This window comes from Epinephelus moara, chromosome 19 (genome assembly GCF_006386435.1).
Source record: "Epinephelus moara isolate mb chromosome 19, YSFRI_EMoa_1.0, whole genome shotgun sequence".
NCBI lineage: Eukaryota > Metazoa > Chordata > Actinopteri > Perciformes > Serranidae > Epinephelus > Epinephelus moara.
The window spans coordinates 14,766,719-14,791,471 of record NC_065524.1 but is presented as its reverse complement, the minus strand read 5'-3'; the positions used below and the strand labels follow the sequence as shown (position 1 = coordinate 14,791,471).

Sequence of the window (24,753 nt, the reverse complement as noted above, 5' to 3'; positions counted from 1 at the left end):
GTCAGCCTCACTCTCACTCTATAAAAAAGATAAAGCTATAAACTTAAAGGAGAGTGACGGAAGAATCAGAGATGGAGAGAAAAAGAGAGAAAAAGAATAAAAGTGAGAGCAGGCTGGTTGTGGGCGGGTGTGGTGGGAGAGTTCCTCTCCTCAAATTAAACTTCCATCTCTGTCAAAGACGTACTCAGATTCCAGCAAGCCAATCAGCCAATCTAAGACAAATGATTTTGTCGAGCTTTCCTGCCACACTGGGCGTGGGAACGGCACAGATTCTCATAAAAAAAAAAAACAGCCTGTAAATTATTTCCCTCCTGCTTCAAAGACCTGAACAACAAAAAAGGTTTGTGTTTATGTGTGGTGTTTCTGTGTTGTTGTCTTTGAGCCTGTCGGTCTCGGCTGGTTTCTACTGTGCATGTGTGAGTATAAACACCATTTGGGATCTACAGCTGTTCGCTCACGTGCGACAGTCTGAGAGACAAAATACAAAAGGATGCCGTCTTTCATTCTCATAGATAAATAAAACTGTTCAGGGGTCATTTAAACCAGGGGGGTCCTGTTGCATTACGCTTTTCTCAAGGCAGCGTTTTGATCAAAGCCGTTTGCAGGACCTCTTTCCTCTCCTTTCCCCCACGCGTCACCCTCCCAGCCTCCCACATCCCACACTCCAACCCCCAAAACCACGTCTGCCTTGCTGCTGCTAATCATTGGTGGTCTCCTGACTGCCAACAGTAATTGATTAGGGAGCACAGGACTGGCGGGTGAGAGGGGGGAAGGAGGGGAAAGTTCAGCCCAAAAGTTCTCAAGGTCACTGCCCTCTCCCTCCCCCTGCCCAACTCCTTTTCTCATGCTATTAGGTATCAGCCACGGGGGAAACTGCAAATATTTGGCACACTTGGTCCGACTTCCAATAGGTTTGGTGGTGGCGTGCACAAACAGGAAGGTCTGTGTAAGCAAAAAGGACGCATCTGTTTAAGTGAAACTCGGTGGTGAAAAGGCTCGATTCGTGATGTGTTGATTTATCTGTTGAATCGTGGACTCAACATCCTCGGTTGAGCATGCTTATTTTTGTAGACCCCCCTCGCTGCTCTAAGAATGCCGCCGGGTTGTTTGGCCCTCCGCGGTTGCTCAACATCCTCGACAATATAAAGAGGGTTGTGGATGTTATTCCGCAGTAATAGCTCCCACCATTCCTCTTGGTTTCACAGGAAGAGGTGACATTCCTTGACTCTGGAAAGTGACTCATGCTGCTGTCTTGTTTAGTAAATGCAATTACAGACTGGCTGAAGCCTGTGAATTAGAGCGAAGGAAAAGCTTGTCTTTTTTTTTTTTGTGAGTGTGTGAGTTCTCTGTATGGCCAAACAGGGTTATGTTCACCACAGAATCCGCCGCTGACTATGGACCCTTGATGCCTATGGAAACATGCCTGTCACAGGAAATGTTCAACATGTTTCACTGTGCTGCAACTAAGCAAGAGGTGAGGGTGTTTTAGAGAGGAGCCCTCCCAGCGCTGAGGGCTGGTGTTGATGTTGGCTGCATAGCCGTCTGGGGGCTGTCCAGAATCTACCACTCTCTGGTAGTGAGACCAGTAAAAACACACTCGGAGCATGCTCAGATACTGACGGACCTATGTCTGGACATGTAGACTAACTTACCAAGTGCAGTGAAGTCCGGTGATGTAACTGCACGAATGCACAGAGAAAGTCAAACAAACCCTAAGAGGCTATGTTAAAGACAAACAATTAGGATAGTTTGAAATTCACATCGTCACTCAGAGAGTGGAGACTGGTGGGTTTCCATGTCTGTCTCAGTCATCTCTCCCACAGATGGCCCCAGGCTAAGGCAGCTGTGAAACATTCATTTTTGTCTGTCTGTCACTTACACTGTCTCTCCACATTTATCATAAGGAACTCATTTTTCATAAATCTGCCAGTAAGGTCACAGATTTTCAGCTAATTTCAAACATATCCTGTATAAAGGAGATGGAACATTAACCCTACATATATCTTTTCGTTCCCCTACTGCTTATGTATATTCAAACAACATGTAAAAAGGATTATGACAAAACTTGATATTCTTGCAAATACCAGATCAAGATATCATGAAAGCCGGCCTCACTAGGCTGCGAATGAAAAGCACTTGTGTGGTTTAACTTTATCCAGACTTGTGAATACCAGAGGAGGTCGTTCTAAGAAGTGGTGGGTTCTGCTTTATGTCCTGTCAGTGTTGTGCATCTGCTCTCTACTGCCCCCCCTTGTTGGGCACGTCGTATTGACGAGGATTATGTCACAGACCCCCACTTTCATATGCTCTCTTATATAGTGCTGGACAATGTTTTAACAACACACAAATGTTTTCAGCTCTGCAGAATCAAACAATTTACATACATTATATGTATTTTTCTTTTAAATGTTCAACTCCAAAAAATGGTTTGCAGCTGTTTTTAAGTGGAGGGCTGGTTTCCTTTTTCTAATGCATGTCCTCCTCACCTTTCCAAATGTGCTGTAGCTCTCGGCTTGTGTGTGTCTTGGCCTTTTAGCTTTGCTGTGTCATGCTTAAATCTGAGGTAAACTGAACCCCAAATTGTTCCTAAGCTGCCATTAATTCTGAGGCCACGTTGTTCACTTCATATCACCTTCTCTCCCAGTGAAAACCATCATGTGGGTCCCTGATTGACATGGGTATAAAAGCACTTTTCACTGCACTACAAAGAGTCTTCAGCCCTGCACTAAGTCTGTCAATAGTCAGCTGGCCTCCCACTGAAATCACCTCGAGGTGCTGTAATTTGTGCCTAGCAACTAAGTCTCTCAAGAACTTCACTACCTGAAAAGCTCACGGTATCTAGAAAAACAGAAAACTACTTTTGCTTCTATCTGCTGCCAGTGTGCAGAAATGATACTACTGCGCGCCAACAAATTGTTTAGCCTAATTTGAGAGTAGTTACTGTGTCTGAGGTCAGCTTTTATTTGGGAAAAAACAGTCAGTGTTGTTAAAAGCCCAATTAAGGCAACCTTTGTGGTAGGTTTTAATTTAAACATAGAGCTGAGTTTTCCATATGAATGTGGGTAATATACTGCATTGGCACTTATTTTTATGACAGAAGAAATACATGTAGGATAACTTTAAAACCGTAGGAAGTCAATCTAGATTTTATGCACTGCAGGCAGGTAAACATCTTGCCTATTGGAAACTGGCGTGTAAACTACATTTCTCTAGAGAACCAAATGCTGATGGGGTTAGAAATGGAAGAAACTGAGCAGAGTAATGACAGAGTTAGAGAAATAAACAGTAGCAGCTTCCTTTCACTCCAAAGAGAGAGTGCAAGATGAGAGGTGGATACTGGCGGAGGAGTAATTATCCTCATCATTCTACTGTCACTTCATGGGCGTGAGAAAAACACACGGATATCATCTTTTCATACAAACCCTCGATGTGGGTGGTGTGGCAAAAAGGTTTTAAGCTGATGCTGGATGACTTATCATGTAGCAGAGAACAGGACTGGGCCTGTGGAATGAAGGAAATGTCATCTGATGCCATAGGGGATGTATGAGCCGAGCATCCGCAAGCCCATATTCTCACCGGTGTCTATACATGCTGTAAGTCCCCAACAGATGACCCACATAGAAATTGAACACTGACTTGTATTAATATAATCACATGCCGTGACACATGCAATCATGCATGGACACATGCACAAACACAACACGCACAGTATAATCGTACAGATGTACTTTTCCTGTTATTATCTACATTACATATAGTTCATGCCAAGATTTTATTTTGGCAGGGTGTTGCTGTCATATTAGAGCCCTTTGAAACCAGAGCTGTATCTACAATGATGCTGTTTAACATATCAAAGCCTGCTGATTAAGCCCAGCATTCATTTCAAGTGTACACCTGACCCAGAGCATGAATTGGTCCATTTATTTCACCCCTCTCCTGAGCAACACATGTTGCAGATGAGTGTTTGTGTTGTCTGCAGATGCTGTGGCTTCTATCACAGGGTAGTGTTTTATCTCTGGGGTGTGGATGGTTGTTTATTTTCTCTTCAGGCTGCAGAGGTTTTATCTGATCAGACTGTAGAATGGTGTGTTTAGCACAATAGCCGGCGTATGGTCAGGCAGCTATGGCAAGCACGAACGCAGAGAAACAGCAGCCTCGTAGGCGCCCATGGAGAAAGAGCACTCAAAGACTTTCACGCAGGCTGTTCTGCTGCTCGTGTTTGCGAGGCGAGGAGGGGGACCCTTTGCAGGAGCAGGAAGAGAAGATTAATGGGGGCCCTCAGCATCCACACTTGGATCAACGGGGATCAGGTGAGAGGGAGGCTATCCAGATTACAGTAGAGGATCTGGGGATAGTTAACGCCAGCTTCAGCCTGTTTGACGAGGACCTCCTGACCTCGAGGAACAGCATGGCCCGCTCAGCCAGCTCTGTGTCTGCCTGCCCGAGGGCTCTGAAAAAGAAACGACTGAAGCCTCTGTCTTCACTCCCTGTAGAGCCCCAGGCCATCACTTCTACCAGTGGAGAGGATGATGAAGAAGAGGAGGAAGACCCGTTGCTGTCTGAGAGTGGCACTGATAGCACGCCAGCATCTGCAAGCCTCCTGACACCACCTGTCATTAATCTGATCCCGCCCACTCCCTCTGATATTGTTGACGACGATCAGTTCTTTGACGTTAATTCAGAGGAAAGTGTGGCACATACATCTGGCAGCGATGGAAATTTCACTGCTGGTGAACAGGAGAGTTATGAGGAAAAGATGGAGAGTGTGGAGGCAGAGGGGTCAATAGAGGAATTTACACTAGCTGAGAATAAAGTCAGTGCTGATAATGCAGCTGAGCCTGAAGACGACCTACGAGATGAGTCTGGAGAGGAAAGAGATGCGGTGACATCCAAAGACAGGGATAAAGAGAAAACAAAGCCCAGGTTCTTGTGTAGCGCCTACCAGGTGGCTCCTCTCCCTGAGTACCCTCTGAAAAGTGAGTCAAACAGTGACATCTCCAGTGCTGGTTTACTGAAATCCATAAATAAAGCAGAACTCTTAGATTTGGGGAAATATGCTTGTTTGCTTTCTTACTGGGAGATAGATGAATTTCTGTATGTTCAGTGGTGAAGCCGCCTTGTGATGTTTAGCCTAGCAAAAATGCTAGTAGTAGCAGTAGCTTAGCTTTGCCATAGGTACTTTCCATCAACTCCAAAGCTGCCCTGTGTGCTGGTTGTGTGTTTAACTGGTGTAGAAATACAAAATGAGGCGAAGTGGTTTAACAAGCAGTTGACAGCAGCTGTGCCCAGTGACTGCACACAGCAACTCAAAAGTCTCACCCCAATAGAATTAAACATATTAATCAGACAAATTTTGAGCTGTTGGACAGTATGATTTCTTCTTTTTAAGGAGGCTACCTGCTCAGATAGGATAAACCCACCCTGAAAGAAAAGGTCTTTTTCAGATGGCATTTCAACAATAAATAAATTATGATGATTTAGTTTCAGGGTCCTGGTATTACCCTGCATTCATGTGGTGTCAGGATAATGGGAAAAATTAATTTAGGACTGGGAAAATGAATGAGAACGGCCCCTAAGTTGGAACAACAACTCCGAAAGTTGGTGAAAATTTTAGTATCCGAGTTGCCAAGTTGATGTCACATATGCAGAAACATGGCAGACGAAAGTAAATGTTTGGTCAATTTTCAAATTTTTCATTAATTCACATATGGCATATCAAGTTTTTCCTCACATGTATTTTTTTTATATGGTATTAGATATGGTATAAAGTCATTGTCCACGCAGAGTGACCAAGGTTAGTTTGAAAAGGTAATTACTCGCATTACTCAGCTGAAGCAATCTTTTACTAGGTTAGATGATGTACTGGTGCAGCAACATCACATTGTTTTATGAATTATTATTCATTTAATTCATTAATTCATTTATTAAATACTCACAAAAAATATGACACATTTTCTTTGTAGCGTCCACATTGTTTCCACATTACAACTTACAGCGTGTGAACACATCAAAGTCTGGAGAACGACTTTCCAACTTGGGAAATCAGACCATCCAAGGAGCCTGTGAATGCAGCATTGTACATACTGACTCACTGTTACAATGTCATGTCATTCTGGGACATTTAAATACAACTAAGCCATCATTAATATTAGTAACACCTGTGCTTTTCCCTACCATGATAAGTCAAAATGTCTGCTATGAGAAAGACCAATCGCTTGATAGAGCACACAAAGATACAGTAGAAACTGTTCTCATCTAATTTGAGGTTAAAAAAAGAAAAGAAAACAAAAAACAAGCATATTTATGACAAATTATGTCAAAAATGTCCCTAAATATTCTGTTTTTCATTTGAAAGGAAATTGATGTTACAAATGTTGTCTCGGTTTCTTTCTCTGTCATAGGGAGCTTCAACACTGGAATAAATATTCTATCATTTACTGAGCACAATCTGGGTGAGTTTTCTCCACGTAAATTTGCAAGTATTTGTATTTAACCTTCCTGCTTCCATTTAGGTAAACTCTAGGTGAGAGGTAAATGGCACCAGATGATGGTTCGCTCCATCCAGCTGTTAAGCTCATGTGTTGCCTCTTCGTTTTGATCTCAGTTCCCCATTCAGATGAAATTGCAGTCATTATGTGACATGGCTACAGTACCTCGAACGCCTCCTTTGGGAGTTGCAGAAGTTCCCCTTTTGTTGGAATCCCTTTTTAGCCATTGTGTGTGTATTCCCAGTGCGTGGCTGAGCAGGTGGTTCCCAGGTTTTGGGTTCCTGTGACTCAGCATACTCTCCTCCCTCGGTCGTCTCTCAAAGAGCTTAATTTCTTTTCAAACCAGAGGAGGACAATAATACTGGAAACGATAAGCATCACTTTTGCCTATCCATTACATAAATGTGCTGAAAAGTTCTGACTCTAAAGCTTCACTTTGTCATTAACCCCGTGTGTGACTGGTTGTCAAACTTTGTCACGCACCAAAGTTTGTATGTGTGCGTGCAAGGATGCAATGTATTTGTCTGTACTAACCACTCAAGGGTGAGAGAGCTTACTCATGCTTTGACTTGTCCCGACTTTGCCAGTTTAGACTGGGAATGATGTCCATCTCTCCGTTACTGGTGATTTCACCCTTTAAGGCAACATCAGACTGTGTCCCTAAGCCTGCCCAAAATTTCCTGTCCTTTGTTTTGACTGGGCTTTTCCTGGACAACGCAGGCTGTGTGAAGTCTGAACATGGCTGTGGTATGAGGTGGGTGTACTGCTACCCTCCATTAGCATTCTCAGACAAATCTCCATCTTGTGTCCCTTCTCCCATGCACGGTGAAAAGAAGTCACGGAGCGAGACTGGAAATGATTTTCTCAGGATTTCATAGACACACTGTTGTGTCTGAGGTCAGCTAGAGGAGGGTGCTCCTACATGTCATCACGTTGAGCCAAGACTCATCGCTTTTCTCACTTGGCTGTTCTAGTCAAGACGGTTGTGTTTTGCATGGAGTGCTCTGAATTTGCTTAGCTGTAGGCCAGACTTTATGATCCTCTACAGAGTGACTCACAGGCCAGCCAGGTGATGAAGAGAGTGCCAGCTCGCGGCCCCCCCACCCTTGTACTCCACTGTCTCTCCAGGACCCAGACAAGATTCCACTGCTGACACACATAAACCAATTACACTGTCTTATCTGATTCTGACTCCATCTAAACTCCCATCCATGTCAAACCGGCCTTTCAGAAACAGGCCCCTGAAATGAAAAACATGTGTTTGAGAAATTAGGCTGAATTTTTTTTGTTGGGTAAACTATTTGAAAAGACTACTGTTTTACTGTTTGTAAAGGGGCTTGTTACGCTTTAATCTGTGAAGATATAAAACTTAGAGCAGCTACAGCTCAGAACTGCAAACATTCCAACATCTATCACTATCACATCACAGCGCTGTGTTGCCTGAGAAAGCCGGGGCCTAGCTTGAATGCCGTATTCTCAGCCTCATTCGTCTTGCTTGTTATGATAGCAGAAAAAAAAGATATCTGCTCGCTGACCAAGTGACATTTGGAAAATGTAAGAATATGGGCTTTCTGTGGGAAAGAACTTGGGTTGTCAGAGAAGTATGTCATCTACCAGACGGACATTAGCGTGCATGACGGGCTGCCAAGCAACCCCATCTAAGTTGTGTCCAGTATCAGCATCAGCTAATGCACTGTAAATAGACCTGGTGACCTGTACGCCAGAAAATGGCTGAGAGGGCCTGAAACCGTAAGAATAGAGTTCCTTAAAAGGGTGAAAACAAGGACTTTGTTGAACAGTTTGTTTCCCATACAGTGACTAACTAAGAAAGGATTAACTGGAATCAATTCTTAATCATTTATTGACTCAGTCTTTTTATTGCTATGCAGATGACTTAAGCAACAGAGATGTGAGCTGTTCCGACATGCTGAAAGCCGAATTCTGTCTGCTTCCCCACGCTACCAACAAGGACACATTTTCTCACCAAAGGGTATGCTCTATGGCCCACACATGCACCTCTAATGTTTTTGAAGGTTGATTGTGTAGGATTTAGGGGCATCTATTTGCAAAATGATATATAATATGCATAACCATGTTTTCATTAGTTTTTAATCACCTGAAAATAAGAATTGTTGTGTCTCTGTTACGTTAGAATGAGCCCTTTATATCTCTTCCACAGAGTTCACCATGTTGTTCTACAGTAGCCCTGAACGGACAATCAAACTCTGGCTCTAGGCCAGGGTTGTCAAACATACGGCCCGAGGGCCAGATCCGGCCGCCGAAGGGTCCAATACGGGCCCACTACATGACTAGACTAGTCAGGTTTCAGGAGCAAGTTAACAATGCATTTCATGTAAAATGCAAATACCATGTTGAAGGATATTGAACATTGTGCAAAATATTGTTAATCAGCAGCTGAAGTTCAAAAGAATCTGTGTCAGGAAATGTATGAATAAATGCACATGTAATGACAGTGAGAAGTAGACTGACTGAATGTGAAAAAACTGAGACATACTTTTGAAATTGCATTTATTTTTCTTAGGATAGACTGTTCATCTGTTTTGTGAAAGGATGAACATCTACAGGATGTACTTGTAATTCTTTACACACAAAAAAGGGAAAATATTGGAGCTCATGGTACTTACAGAATATTATGCGATGGTTTTATTGGTTCGGCCCATCTGACGTCAAATTGGGCTGTATGTGGCCCACGAACTAAAATGAGTTTGACACCCCTGCTCTAGGCAAAGCTATTCATGTTTTCGAGATTTTGCAGCAGCCACCATTTTTCTCTTAAAGTCTTGGCGCATGGTAGATGTTTCAGTTCCGCAAGCTCACCATTAGATGCCACTTAAACCATTAGATGCTACTAAAACCTACAAACTTAACCAGATATATAAAAATATCTGGGGCCTGCTGCTTCTCGCATTATATGAGCTATTGAAAACAACAATCCCATACAAATGAAACAAATGTAACTGTTTCATCTTTAAGCTAAAAAAGAACTCAACTTTCCACCGCTCCTGAGAGCAGCACCCCTCGCTGTCGACCTAATGCTTCTTTTCTGTGGCCATGTCTGCTACATAGCAGGAAATGTCTGCTATAGCTGTTCGTTTGCTCGTTTCTCACTTGTTCATGTAACACATCAGTTCCACCTGTATAGTTCCTACTTGGTACATGCCTACACACTGTGCGATTGTCCTGCCATTGTGAGCCAATCAATATTAAGTGTTCTTGCTTGATTAACCAATTCCAATGGTGGGCCACATATAGCATATTTTGAACAACAAGCTGCAGGCATTTTAAAATCGGTCCACGGGCCACAGTTGGCCCCTGGACCCGACTTTGGACATGCCTGCACTACACCTTCAAATGTATTTCCAGTGAGTCACTTGACATTCCTGGAAGAAAAGTGCTTTATCTGATTTACACTTTGCCTTTGAGCTGAGTTTTGGCAAGAATCTGGCGATGTGGTAATCTAATTTTAAGAGTGAGAGGTGCGCCCTTGATGACGTTGCCTGATTCATAGGCCCATGTGTTTTGTGGTCACACAAAACGGCTGAAGAAACGAAATGAAAAAAAAAAAATTGCCACGAATCTTTACATGTAAATTATTAATTAAAAATCAATACAATATCACAAAACATAATATCTTGATACTCAAGTGTAGCATTATTTTCTTACACCCCCACTATGACTGTGTATTACGACTCATGACGTTTAAAATACTTAGCAACTGTGAATTGATCAGGCTGTGCTGGATTTTCAGTCTGATGTTAACTGAAACCTGTATTATATGACAGAAGCTGATAGCTCGCTCATGCAGTCTTGGGGACAAACTGACCAGGAGCGCCACTTTCCACGCTTTAACCCAGACCACAGACCAGCAGGAAGAGGAGGGGTCACCACGACAACGTCGCAAAACCGTTGGTAAGTCTAGTAATATCATACTATGGACAAACAAGATTGTTCGGTTTCCACTGATGTACAATTTAAAAAAAAAAAACTTACCTGACATGTTTTTGTTTTTCTGTGACTTTCATGCAGCATCATATATGCCTCAGTCGAAGGATCAGAATGGAAACTTTTCTGAGAAGGTACTGTAAACCATCAAAGCAGGGCCTTCAGGGTGGCATCAGCACACAGCCCAGAGCTGCCGCAATTACAGAATATGCTCTGTTTATATTTCCCAGCTCCCTTGATCTGTCAAAGCAATGACTCTGCAAATAGTCTCAGGATTTTCGTCTTTGTGTCCAGGATTTGCCAAGCAAGATTGCTCGTATCCTTAGCGATCCATGTGTTAGCTGAAACACAAAACGGAAAGTTTTCTTTTACTTTTTTTTTTTTTTTTTTTTTTAAAAAGGAAAGCAAATTGCTCACGTCCTGCACTTATTATCTCCATGCATTATCAACTATTTTATTTTCCTCTGGTAACCCATCAATTACATATGAGTAATTTATGCATCATGGATCCTAAGCAGCCACGCCTCACACCGGTCCCACACTGGGACCCCAAATTAGACTAAATTGGTGAAAATGGCTATAGATTATTATTTATGTGGGTTTGGTGAACCATGATCTAATTGGATTTTTTTTTCTAAAATTCTCTCTGTTTTATAACATAATGAAATCCCTAAGACAAGGCAAACCTCTCACCTTTCTAATGTATCTAATCACTCCACAGTCACCTTGTGAAGCCTCTGCTGGCAGCAGGGAACACTGTAGTTTTCTTCCCAGGATCACCATAAACAGAGAATCTATGACTAAGGCAGCGATTACACAGAAACCTGCGTTTAAACATTTTGTCTTTGTCCTTTTTAAACTTTTGTTTACAGTTCAATACTCAAATGTGTTTACTCGCTGTGATATGTCGAAACATGGATTTCCAACACAGTCATACTTGAATCAGTAACACAGACAGTGACAAAGTGTCTTGGAGTTTAACCATGTTTCGCCCTGATGCCTTGCCTCCTACTGAATAGGTTTGTACATGCAGCAGTTTGACTTTGAATCATCTCTGTGTGTCATGTGCCCAACCTTTGCCTGCTTTTTGGATTGAAACCAAAAATATGTTGCCTGTGTGCAGAATACTATGACTTAATGATAAAGGACATTACACACAGAGTTTTTGCAGTGTGGTGTTTATAAAAGCGGTTTTCCACACCCTACTTACTCTGTGTAGAACGTGGTATACGCAGCAGGTATGTAACCTCTCCTTCTCCCCAGGACGTGGACAGGCAAGTGGCCAAATGCCTTGGGGAGCTCAACAATGATGAAGTTTGCCAGTGGTTTACCAATATTGGACTGCATAAATGTCTCCCTTTCATCAGAGGTAAAACACATTTTTTCTGTCAGTCTCCTCGCCCTGTGGTCACATAACAAAGGCAGACATTGCCAGTTTAAGTTATCTCTACCGCAGAACAAATTAAAACAATTCTTTGTATGATTGTCAATAACTTAAGAGGAAAAGGAGACAACGAGAGGAAAAGCAGTTGAATATTAAGATTAAGATAGGATTAAACCTGATAGCATTATTGCATAGATCAAGTTTTATGCAATAATAAAGTTGTCTTTCTCTCTTCAATATCTCATACAGTCCATGCTGTTACAGCTAGGCCTTTTTCCATAGACCAGTTCCAGCATGATGAAGTTTTGATAGTAATTATTGATGTAATATCCCTTAAGCACAATTCTGACACAGCAGGTGCCAAGATTTAGATATTAATTCACGCTCATTAAATTCTGGCAAGACAAAGTTGGACATGAGTAAGTCAGTTTTAAAAAGTAAGCCAATCATTGTACAAATGGCAAGACATCTTAATACATTTCTGTAAGAGCTAACTGTTAAATTTTTGTTTTCAGATTTCTTCTACTTCCTAGTCATAAAGCTGCCACTTGTATATTACAACAAATCCAATTTCCACATTTTCCTTTATTAAAAAAGAACTTCCAAAAAGTAAAAAGTCAGTTACGTAAAGATTATTGGCCGTGGTGTACCTGGGGTTGCAAAGGGAAGTTAAACCCTGGAATTTGGGGAATTTTTGCACAATTTCAATATAAAAATCATATAATTTAATAGTAAACTTATTTTGTGTTGGGGGGTACACATAAGAAGTACTAATAAGTACATACTAGGTCTTTAGGCATGTTTTTGATAAAGGTCTGCCCATTTAATTTTAACTGAGTTGTAACCATGCTCTGCATTCAGCAACGCACTCTTCCATCATATTTGACAAAAATATTACAACCCTCTGCAAGCACAGTGCCTTCACTCATCACATGTGTAGTACACACTACTGCAGATGATATATAATATTTTGGTAGCCTAAAGTTTATAAGTTGTTATACCTTCTGCTAGTGTTGGCTAGCTAGCTGCTACCATGTGGCATGTAGATTAGTTGAGCGTGCTAACTGAGCAAATAAAGTTTTAATTCATCTCTTTTCTTTCATTCTTTGCTGTATAACATCATGTATAAATTAGTTGACCACTTTAAACATTAAGTTTGCACACAAACCATATTGTCGATCTTTCCCGATTAGTTAAGATGCTAACCAGCTCATGACATGGCACATTTAACATTGTACGTATTTGATAAATTAATAGATTTATGTGGCAAATGAATGTCTTCTTATGATATGGAAAAGGGTTTGTTTTTATCTGCATATGACATGGTAAATTGAGGATGAACAAATCAATTCCCACTGAAAGTTTTCCTCTTGAATATTTTGCAGATTTTGCAGCCCTAGGTATATCATAGATTTCTTAAAGTATGTAGGTCTATGACTAAATGTTTGTCTTTCAGAAGCCAAACTGCGTGGTGCAGACATAGCTTCGGTGGATGTGAACACTCTAGACATCCTCCATATCGCCACACTGGAAGAAAGGGAGCTGTTACTGTCGGCCATTTACAATGAGCTGCACCCTCCCAGCGCCATCACCCAGAGAATCGACTCTCTGCTCGGTACACTTTTATCCTCACAACATGAAAAATACACATTTACCTGAGCAGTTTGCAAATGAAATATGTTAAGGAGTTGTTAACTGGTGTTTCTTTTTTTCTGCAGAGTCCTTAGGTCCCAATAATGTTGAGACTTTCACTGCAACATTAGTGTCAATGAGCAAATCTAAGTCCTCTCCTCATGTGAGCTGCCTCAGCATGAATCGGCGTTCCCTCAAGCTCAGGTACAGCTTCTCATATACACAATGTAAACATATGAACAGGCTTAATTTTAATCCCTGGGCTTTTTTCTCAATAGAAACAACAGCCCAAACTACACAGCACAGAGGAATTCTCAACTGATAGAGATTACTATTAATGGTGAGTAACTGCATTGGTTCAAAAATTTCATGAATGCACTATAACTAATACACTATAAATGTGTAATATATATGTAAATGTGCAGCATTTAGTCAATGTAAATATTTACCTTTGGTCACATATAGCCACATTATGCAGTGTCCAGCCTGTGAAGCCATTGTTGCTTTGATATTCAAACTGAAAACTTATGTGAGAATAAACGCGGCCTCTGCAGTACTTGTGATTGTTGTGTCATGTGGTGTTGCAGCATTGGAGCGGATAGTTCATCTCAGGACCCCAAAGGAAACAACAGTGGGAAAAATCATGGATTCATGCATCAAAATGTTGGGAGTGACAGAAGACAAGAGCCTCTTTATACTGAAAGAAAAGCAAGGTGCACAGCACATCATGTAGTCTTTGTCACAAGAACACAAACACATGTATTCATATGGTGTATGCATACTTTGGTTACATTTGGTTATGTAAGGGCATGGTGCATGTGACTGCCTAGAGAACATTTTTTGCTGCTCACAATGCTCTAGTCAGAGGGTTCCTCAACTCTGAGAAGAGATAAAATACACAGAGTTGAGACAAATGTCTGAAATGATACAGTTATTTAAAAGACAATTAGGTTTCCTTTGGATTTTACTGTTATCACAAGAGCTGATTATTTCAGACAAATAAAGATTACTGCAGTGAGAGAGGAAAGAGTGCATTTTAAGATCTTAAATTAGGATCATGCTGAGACAAGAAGCTAATTCTTAGGAGCTGAATTTAAGAAGTATGAGAAAATGGTAAAAAAAAAAATCATATTGATAATATATGTAGCTCAGTTACAGTATATCCTACATCCAAATGTCATATGATTTCGAGGAGAGAGCAAAAGCAGCTGAGCCTTGTGTGTGAACACATCCAGAGGGAGGGAAAATTCAAAATAAAATCTCTCCTTTGTCTATTTCTCTTAGATATATGTGTGTGTATGTAAAGAGACAGGTGTGTTTTTTTTTCAGTTGTTGCTTATATTGTATCATGTTTTTGATGATAATTGAAGCTGAAGAGCAACCTTACAGATGTTTTATTGGTGTTTTCTTATCTTATCTTATCTTATCAGATTCATCAGAGGAGCTTCCATCAGATCAGCAGATTGGGAGTCTACTGACATCGACATCGGAGAACAGACAGTTGGAGCTGCACTTGTGTAAAACGGTAAGACTGATCGCTTTGTCGGCATTTATATATAATGCTACCAGGCTTTTCATTAAAGTCTAAGATTATTTTTTGGGCTTTTTGCCTTTAATGAACAGGACAGAGTGAAACGGGGTGAGGGAGAGTGGGGGTTGACATGCAGCAAATGGTTGCAAACCGGAGTCGATCCTGCGACCGCTGCAGTGAGGCATCGCCTCTATGGGTGGGGCGCTGGCATTATCCACTACGCTACCGACACCCCAAGGCTTTTCATTAAATTGAACATTTTTTGATATTTTGTATGGTTTTGCATCATAGGAGAAGTCACCAGCTACTGTTTCACAAAATAATCCAGAAGTCAAAAGCTCTAATGAGAACGGCAACGTCAACAAAAATATCCAGGTGACCCAGCCAGCTAAAGAAGAGAGGATCAGGGAGCTAAACCAACAGGTGGACTCTCTACAGAATGTCATCCTTCAGGTCAATATCTCTCTTCAATTATGTCTGTGAAAATATGTAACATCTAATGGTGCTGCAGTGAATGTATTGACTTAGTAGTGAAAATAATCACCATTGAAAACTGATCTTTTAAACCCAAAGGTCCAGGAGCTCCACCACGGCCTGGTAGCATTTTGCTCCGAGATCAAGAACATGGACGGAGATGTGGACGTAGACAGACTTGGCTCTGCTGAGCTGAAGCAGAAGCTGGAGTTGGTTAAAAGCCGACTGAACGACAAGAGGCAGAGCCTGCAGACCCTCAGAGACAACATTAACAACTCCGCTGCTCACAAGAAGAAGTAGGTGGAGCGCCTCTGTTAATCAGCAGCTTGTTCAACAATGCATATAACTTTTCTTCCACCTTCCAGAGACATAAAAGGCAGTTAGAGACCCCCAAATGCCCACTAATATGAATATGCTGTTCAACAACTGGCAACTGTCCCATGTGTTGTTGGTTATGCTACTTGTCTGGGTTTGACTACAGATACTAAATGTGATGGTGCTGTAAACCAACAAGTAATCAGGGGGTAGAGACAGTTAATACATAGCCAATAGTAGCTAATGATCTTGTGAAACTTTTAGGTTAGGTAGTTCTATCTCGCACAGGCTCTGCCCTGTACTGGACTCTATAGGTAATAATCTCTTCTAACCACAAGCACGCACTCGCCAACTTAAATTTGCATAAATGCAGTCAGCCAATCAGGACATGCCTACCTGCAAACCCCTCAGTTCAGAAGGCAACACTCGACGACAGCAATTTGCCCACTGATCAGCTTGGACTGTTGTGACGAACCTTTCAGAATCAGTATGGCTTTGTCAATGTTACGTTACTACAGGTCGTGCATTCATTGGGCTGCACCCACTGTACCCATAGAGTCCGACAAAGGATGGAGCCTGTGAGAGATAGAAAGAAGGTTACGCTATTGCAACCCTAGTTCTCTTAGCACAGACGGAGCACTCTACTTAGGGGCGCTCTTGCTTTTACGCTGCTCGTTGAGGAGGGTGTGGAATAGTAGACAGTACTGCATGCTGCCTTACATACTGTGGGGTCCATACATACTCAGGTAGGCTCATCCTGATTGGCCGGCTACGTTTAAGTAAATTTCAGTGGGAAAATGAGTGCTTGTGTTTGGAGGAAGGGTATTAGCCATAGAATGCAGTAGAGGGCTCCATCTGTACTGACGGAACAAGGGTTATGATATCGTAACCTTTGATATGGCAACTGTAGTTCGACATGAAAATCAAATATGCTTAAGCATTTCTACTCCAAGCAAAATAACCCATCTGCTACGTTTAAGTTACTCTGGAGAAATTCACATAAAACCTTAACCACATTTGAACCACATACCATATTTCATAAAATATGTATGTATGTATATCTTTGACCTTTTCTGAAATGTGGTCTCTTGCTGTTCAGGCAGTTGGACGTTCGTCTCTTGGAGAAGATGAAGCTGAACTGCCAAGTGTTTAAGGAGGAAATTTCCATGGTACATCTCAACCGGCAGGTGGCTCACCTCCAAAATGCTTTGCAAGAAAGCTACGTTAAGGTACGATTGATCAAAGATTATAGCACTTTTCATTATTGGCAGCAGAATTGAATCAACAAGTTGACAGTATGGAGCTCAGTCAGTGTAGTTTGATCAACAGCATGTGAAAGATAGTTACACCAGTATGTGGGAAAGCTGTACAGTCTGAGTCAGAGAGTGTTTTGATTTGCTAAAAATAAACAATGAGAAACTGAGATTTGCACCAAAAAAGCACTAGTTATTGAGAGAAGCATGTGTGGTATGAGAAACGAAAATCAAACACAGTCAGATTTACCGTTTTTGGACAATAATGTCCATGGCCAATGCTGTTTCCCCTGTCTTTAACCATATCAGAACAACTTGTGCAATATAAACACTATAGCTTGGCCTTTCTTCACTAATGAAAGCCATACTGTGATAATCACAGACTTAGAGAATTTACAGAACATGTGAAGTTCATATATCTGTTCATTTAATTTTCCAACAGTAGAAATAGCACACTCGGGAGAAGCAGTAACAGCTTCCTGATGTAGTAGGTCATTACTTGACACTATTATGTCCATCATCTTTGATCTCCTCTTCACTGTTCTCCTGAATGACAACACAATGCTCCATTCAGTCTACTCTGTTTCGTTAAGCTGTGCAGTTAGCCCCGCTGTGAGAGTCGCTATACAAGGCTGAGTGAAGTCCTTTGGACTAACAGGCACTTTTTCTGAGAAAATGATGTTTAGCGCTGACATCCGAGAGCCTGTGACCATACCAACAATGGAATGTGTGCGACAAAAGCCACTGGGAGAGTGCAATGGAGAAGTGGGCCAGCATGTGTAAAACTATCTCCATCTATCCCCGGAGGAGCCTACTTCTTTTTTAATGTGGCTCTTTTATCCCGTTGGAGAAGCCCTAACGAGGTGCCATGAAAGGACACACGCGGCTTCGGCTTTGAAAGGTGCCCCGTGTCACGTTGCCGCCCCGGGGCCACGCTTTTTTAGGTGCTGAGTTTGTGGGAAAAGCAGCAGCGCTAATGTTTATCATATGACCTAATCAGAGTTAACACACAGGTCAGAGCTGAGGAGCAGCCTGGGAACTGATGGCGCTGCTGCTCTAATAAGGAGCAGACCGCCCTGTGTTTGGTCTCGTAGGCTGCCCCGCATTACAGACAATAAGGAAATATTTCATCATTGGCAGTCTAATCTCCAGGATCTATTGCAACTGGAGAGCATCAATAAAGCAGCCGAGAGGGAAGGAGAAAGAGAAACAGAAGCGAGAGAGTGAAGGGAGGAGGGGAAGGACAACAAATGGCGGAAATGACTTTAAACAAGCAGTTTAGCTTAGACAACTGAAAAACTTCAGACGAACTATTAAAGAGGGGAAATTGAAAGAATTATTGTTTTGTCCACTATTTGGTGTCACATGTCCGTTGAGGATGGATTGAGTTCTGAGAAAAATCTGCCACCACTTTGTCTTTGTCATGCCATGCCCCGTTTAAGAAATAGATAGGGTGCCTCCAGTTATGATACCAGTTATGGTTTATCAATGTGGTCAGACTGTCTCTGATTACTCTGTCCTCCGTTATCAAGGTTGATTGTGTTAAAGATCTCTACCGTTGGAGCAGCCAAGGCGTCGGCATGCAGGATGACAGCATTGAATTTAGAACTACCAACACCCATCATTATAAATGAAATGCAATCCCATCCACTTAGCATCTATGCTGTTTGAGCTGTCAGGAAGTCATTTCTCACACTGGATGAAACCGAGTCTTTCACAGATCATGTTGTAGCTTCCTGTAATGGAGGCAAATTATTGTGTTTATGGGATTTGCAACTTAAAATCACTTTTTTTCTCATTATAGAGAAAAACAGAAAGCCATAATTTCTCGCCTGAGTGACCTCTGTGATCTTGAATAGCAGTGTTTTAATTGCCTGCCTGTGTCTGGTGTGTATATGGGATGTGTGCCCTGTGTCTGGCCCTGGTGGGTTAGGATTTGATCAGATCTTGTGGATAAACAATAGGAATATGAAGAGAAAATTCCTTGGCCTCTTGGCGTGTGTCCAACATTGAGGCAATCTAAAAGGGAAAAATTTGTGGCGCAAATAAAGTGTGCTTCTCAAGGGGCTTCGGCTGCGTTTCCGTGGATATATCCTGTCTGCCGCACTTGTCTGAGGGGAGAGAAGCCTTAGCTTTGACCCCTGACCCTGGCAAGGCGACATCTATTGCTTCAAGGCATTCACATGCCGCTCAGGGGGAGGAGGGGAGTATGCCAAGAGGCTGGATAAGGGAGCATTGGAATTCAGTGGTGAGACTCACAAGTTATTTCTGATCCCTGCAAGCTACTTGTGGTGTGATCTCTTCCAAAGCTAATCATTACATCTTGGTGGTCTTTTGGCTTTGACGCAGCCTCAGTCTTATCTCTTGGGGACCTCCATGTAGTGGTATCTTTTTCCGAGAAGGAAAGTTAGAATTTTATATCAAGGAAATATTAATCGTTTACTGCTTCAGAGGCACAGAAACAAACCCCTGAAAGTTTTTAAGATTTGTTAATTCAATAGGGTTGTGATAGATATAACAAAGCAAGAGGTTGCACTTGGTTACTTTTAAATCTCTTTAACTATCTGCCATTTATTGCACCTTAAAGGGGAACACCGCCGAAATTGAGAATTTCAATATGTTACTTCCATGGCTTAGAAAGTCCAGTCAGTATCTGTGAATATGAGCTACTCTCTCTCAAAGCCAGCAATCAGAGAAGCAAGTCTCAAACTTGTGATGTCATTGGGTATAAAGTCTGGAGCTGCTCCAAAGACAACAAACTGGAGCCTGTTTTTGTGGACCCAGTATTGTTTTCTTTTTTATACCCAAATGAACTTTATTCTATTGTCATATTTTCAGTCCTAAAACAGAAAACGTACCCATATACTCAGAACATTGCTCTAGGTGCTCTCAGTGTCATCTACAACATCTACAACATCTTTCCCAATTCTATGGAGCCTGGAGACTTTATACTTGATGACATCACAAATTTGAATTTTAGCACTCTAGTTTTTGGATTTGGGAGGAGTTGTTCATTTTTACTAATATTCTTGGTCTGTAAGACCACAAAAATAACATGTTTGAATTTTGAAATCGATGAATTTTCCCTTTAAAGGAGTAGTTCGACATTTTGGAAGACACACTTGGAGTATTCGTTTTCTTGCCAAGAGTTCAATGATCAAGGCTTGAAACATGTGGGAATTGGTGAGTCTGGCTCTGTGCAAAGGAAATACATCTGCAATACTGCAATATCGTGCTATTGACAAGTAAACCGAAGGGGATGGCAAGCAACCGCCACAACCACTGTGTTCATGTCTTTTCTTTTTTTCATGAAAGTGCTGTGTACTTACACTCTGCTACTCTGCCTACCATAAAGATCAATGGTCACATCACTTAACAACCACAAGGGAGGAGAGAATAAAACTGAATCCACACGGACTGGTGGGTCCATGCACAGCTCTCCCTCCATCCAGATCAAGTATTTAGGTACTCAGGGTCAAAATTCGCCAAGTCTTCAAGGTTTTCCTGTTCTGTGCTGGAAAACAGTAGATTGCCCCCTCTGGGTTAGTAGAGAGTTACTGCCTCAAGAGAAGGAGTTCAAGTATTTTGGGGTCTTGTCCAGGAGTGAGGGTGGAATGGAGCGTGAGATGAATCTGTTGTTTGGTGCGGCATCTGCAGTGATGTGGGTGCTGCGCCGGGCTGTCACAGTGAAGAGGGAGCTGAGCTGGAAGGCGAAGCTTTGGATTTGGTCCATATACGTACGTCCTAACCCTCACCTATGGTCAGGAGCTTTGGGCAGTGACTAAAAGAAGGAGATTACGGATACAAGCGGCCGAAATGAGTGTCCTCTGTGGGGTGGCTGGGCTCAGCCTTAGAGATAGGGTGAGGAGCATAGACATCCAGAGGGAGCTCCTTTGCGTCAAAAGGGGTTAGTTGAGGTGGTTCAGGCATCTGATTAAGATGCCCCCTGGGTGCCTCCCTGAGTAGTTCTGAGCACGTCCCACTGGTAGGAGGCCCTGGGGTGGACCCAGAACACACTGGAGGGATTACATATCTCATCTGGCCTGGAAACGCCTTGGAGGAGCTGGAAAGCATTGCTGTGGAGAGGGATGTCTTGCTGTGGTGCTTTTCTTTGCCTGTTGCCCCCACGACTGTACGATAAGTGGATGAAAATGGATGGATGGATGGATGGATAGATATAATATGTTAAATACTGCAGCTTTACAGGCGCTGGTAGTCTTTGGACAGAGCCAGGCTCGCTGTTTCCCTGTGTCCGCTCTTTATCACAAGATAAATGAACTCTTTTAGACATGAGAGTGGTTCTGATGTTCTCATCTAACTCTCAGCAGGAAAACAAACAAGTGGATTTCACAAAAAGCTGAACTATTCCTTTAACTTAATGCAAATTTAATGTAAGATGTTATTATCATGATGATTTAAGTGAAAAATGAAAGCATGTAACGAGTCTGTAAAAACACTATGTTTCATGTCGTGCAGCATATTTTGCACGACATTTACATCAATCCACCACAAATGAGCTTTGGCTAAAAATCTGAACTGTGTGCATTCAAGCAGCCCTTGCATTTGTAAATGTGTTCTTGCCGTTTCCACATTCAGGAGAAAGCTCGGAAAAACAGTTTGGCCATTGGTAGCCTGAGCCAGCTGGTGTCACCGCAGTCTCCTGCCATGCTGCTGGTTGTACAGGAGAACCCTAACCGCGATGGTCATTATGGCTTTACGTGTCGCTACAGAGAAGGCAGCGGACTAGTGGTGGTCTCGGTGGAAGACTCTCACCTCTGTGTGGATGACAGGTAACACATGAAGAAAAGAAACTAAGTCATTTATCCAGGCTTAATGACAAATACTTGCTGTGTGTTCACAGAGGCCACCTAGTTAGTGAGAGTACTATTCAGTGTGTCACTCATCCCACCCATTTCTTTCATCGCTCTATTACTCTATGCTTAGTAGCTATGGAAACCCATCAGATATTGGCCCCAAAGCAAGCAAACATTGTAACGTAATACTTGGATGCAGAAGAGAGCAAAAAGGAGCAGATGAAAGAACTTCATATAATTAAGCAATTACTGCATAACAAGTACATGCTTAGAAACGCAGCACTCTCATACACGTGAGTATTCACACACACACACACACACCACACACACACACACACACACACACACGCAGTGCAGTTGACATCCCTCTCTGAGACAGTCCTGCCAAAGAAAGAGAAGTCTGCATGACAGTGCAGAGACAGAACCACAGAAGCTGAAAAGAGTCTTTGAGCCTCACTGTGTGTGTTCACTTATCACAGCATCTCTGCCAACACTCTTTACACAGCTAATCAAAAAATACAAAGGGTTGCTATTTCCCTGTCAGCTTTGTTCGGCTGGCTATAAATAAAAACTAATGAAGGGAAATTTTTAATGAGCTCCATGTAAAGGTGATGTTTTTAATATTTCATGCTCTGTGATTTGTGAATTCTTTGATATTGTTTGTTGCTTGTTAAAGAAGCATCTCCGAGGTCCTGCCTCTACCTGCAGAGAGAATCCTGCCAAATAAACAATTTGATATTGAAGCTGAGAGAGAGAATTTCCCCGTCAGCTTTTGTTTGTGTTATCAAAGACACTTTGAGAAGATCATTAGAATTTTATTTTCTAACATGATAACTTGGAATGAGGAGATCTTGGGCTTTACTGATGAAGATTTTATGGTCACTTTTTCTACATAGTTTCCTTACATATATGTGTCTGTGTGTAACGGGCCTTGTAGGCTGGTGGAGGTGAATGGTGTACCAGTGGTCAACTCTACACAGGAAGAGCTGACTGACATCCTGCTGCAGGGACCCAGCGCTAAAATTGTTGTCCTTCGCCAGCCTCCGCCCACCCCCACCTACCAGCAGTACCCTCTGCTCCTGGAGCACATGGTCAGCCCTGACCCCATGCAAGCAATCATCCCAAGAAAGGATGTGGTCACCATGGAAACCCCTCCACAACGGAAGGTGATGGCCATCTGATGATACCATGGAAAGAAAGGGGGACTATAGAGACTGAGAGAAACAGTGGTGATGAGGTTGGAGCAAAGTGTTGAATCCCTTTGTCTGCAGAATGACTCATGATATGATAGCTGTGTTATCCTTTGTTAGTTATTTACCTCCATATGTGAACGTGTTTATTGTATGGATAAAATGTTCTGTAGAGATTGTTGCCAAAAGCCTTTTAGTTGGGGACATATGTCTTTTTTTGTTTTTATTGGACTTTTTCTCCTTTAAAAAGAAAAATTAAAAAAAAATAAAAAACATTTATTTCCTGTTACCTCTTACCTCGGCCGTCGAGATGTCTGCCTTCTCTCACATATAATAGAACTAGATGGCACTTGGCTTGGGGTGCTCAAAGCTGCAAAAATCTCAACAGCAATGTCTTTCCAGAAATCATGACCCGGCTACTCAAGATAATCCACAGACCTGGTTGTGAGCAGTTTCATGAAGACACTTTTTCTTCTTACCAAACTACATCCGTCAACTGTATCACCACGCAGAAGGAAGTGTGCATCTACTCATGGATGAGAGGTTCCTGCTCCTGACAGTACGAGATGTAAACAGTGGTGGACAGTAACAAAGTACATTTACTTATGTACACTTAAGTACACTGGCAGAAATATTTTTACTCAGCTTTTTTACTTCAGCTGTGGATTCTTGTAGGATACAGTGTTTTGTGTGTGGTTTTTAAGTACTCCAGTATTTTAACTCAAGTTAGAACTTGACTTAGCAACTTTCACTTGTACTGGAGTAATATACGACCAGGAATATCTATACTTTGACTCAAGTGATAGAGTTGTGTACTTTGTCCATCACTAGCTGTAAACATTAACAGCGTCCTCCTCAGCTGAGTTGACCAACGTTAACCAGCCACAAGGTCTGTGGATTATCTTGAGTAACCAAGTCATGATTTCTTGAAAGAGACACTGCTGTTTGGTTTTTCAAATTTATTTTTCAAAGCTTTTAGCATCACAAGCCCAGTGCCATTTAGTTCCATTATATTCAAGAGAAGGCAGACATCTCTACAGCAGATATCTCAAGTTATCGGCGACTAAAACCAAAACAATCTAGACTGATAAACAGCACTACAGGTAAGAGGAAAAATATGTATTTTTTATTTTAGGGGGGACTGTCCCTTTAAAGGCTCCCCATATGTGCATCACTTTGTTCTTGGTAGATAGCACTATATAATCCATATTGTTTCAATGTATGTGCAGAACAATGCCTATGAAAAACACATTTCCAGAAAAAAAACAAAAAAACAAAGGGTACATTCACTTCTTTTTCTTCTTGTCTTACAGCATATTTGTGGTATGAGAGAAAATGAAAAGTAAAAACAAGAAACACAGAGGCAGACAGAGCTTTGCTCCACTGGATATGTGATAAACATTTCCTTTTTTTTTTTTTTTAGATCCAGCAGAGTCATTCCTGAGGGTACAACAATGTAAGCCTGATGAGGACACAGCATGCTTCACCTTTTTAAAATACAGATAGAACAGGATAGAGTCAGGAAATATGTGACGTCGTGTAAAGACACATTTGAAAGCTTTGTATGCCGATTCTCTCTTTGAAGATTAAACACTAAGATGGTCTGGAACAGCGCTCAGTGCAGAAGATTTCTTTAAAAAAATGAGTCACGTCTCCCCTTTGTATGTTGTAATGTAATCCACTGTTCTGTAGGAATAAAGCCTTGGGCC

General features: G+C 41.8%; 1 protein-coding gene across 1 annotated transcript; it reads left to right on the top strand.

Annotated features, from left to right (window-relative positions):
- Positions 1–4,123: 4,123 nt before the first annotated feature.
- On the top strand, positions 4,124–24,753 carry LOC126407136 (uncharacterized). Its single transcript, XM_050071820.1, has 16 exons — positions 4,124–4,976; positions 6,402–6,452; positions 8,378–8,478; positions 10,292–10,418; positions 10,536–10,585; positions 11,715–11,820; positions 13,292–13,450; positions 13,554–13,671; positions 13,743–13,807; positions 14,055–14,180; positions 14,898–14,992; positions 15,290–15,451; positions 15,572–15,768; positions 16,887–17,016; positions 21,637–21,830; positions 22,792–24,753. The coding sequence occupies exons 1-16, from the start codon at positions 4,124–4,126 to the stop codon at positions 23,033–23,035; spliced, it is 2,778 nt and encodes a 925-aa protein (XP_049927777.1). The 3' UTR covers positions 23,036–24,753.

What these genes read in the sequence shown, in the direction of transcription:
- LOC126407136 (XM_050071820.1), top strand. Translation starts at nt 4,124, where the DNA reads ATGGCAAGCACGAACGCAGAGAAACAGCAGCCTCGTAGGCGCCCATGG. An exon ending in ACACATTTTCTCACCAAAGG is followed by an intron (nt 8,479 to 10,291) that starts GTATGCTCTATG and finishes ATTATATGACAG; the next exon opens with AAGCTGATAGCTCGCTCATG. An exon ending in GAGAATCGACTCTCTGCTCG is followed by an intron (nt 13,451 to 13,553) that starts GTACACTTTTAT and finishes TTTTTTCTGCAG; the next exon opens with AGTCCTTAGGTCCCAATAAT.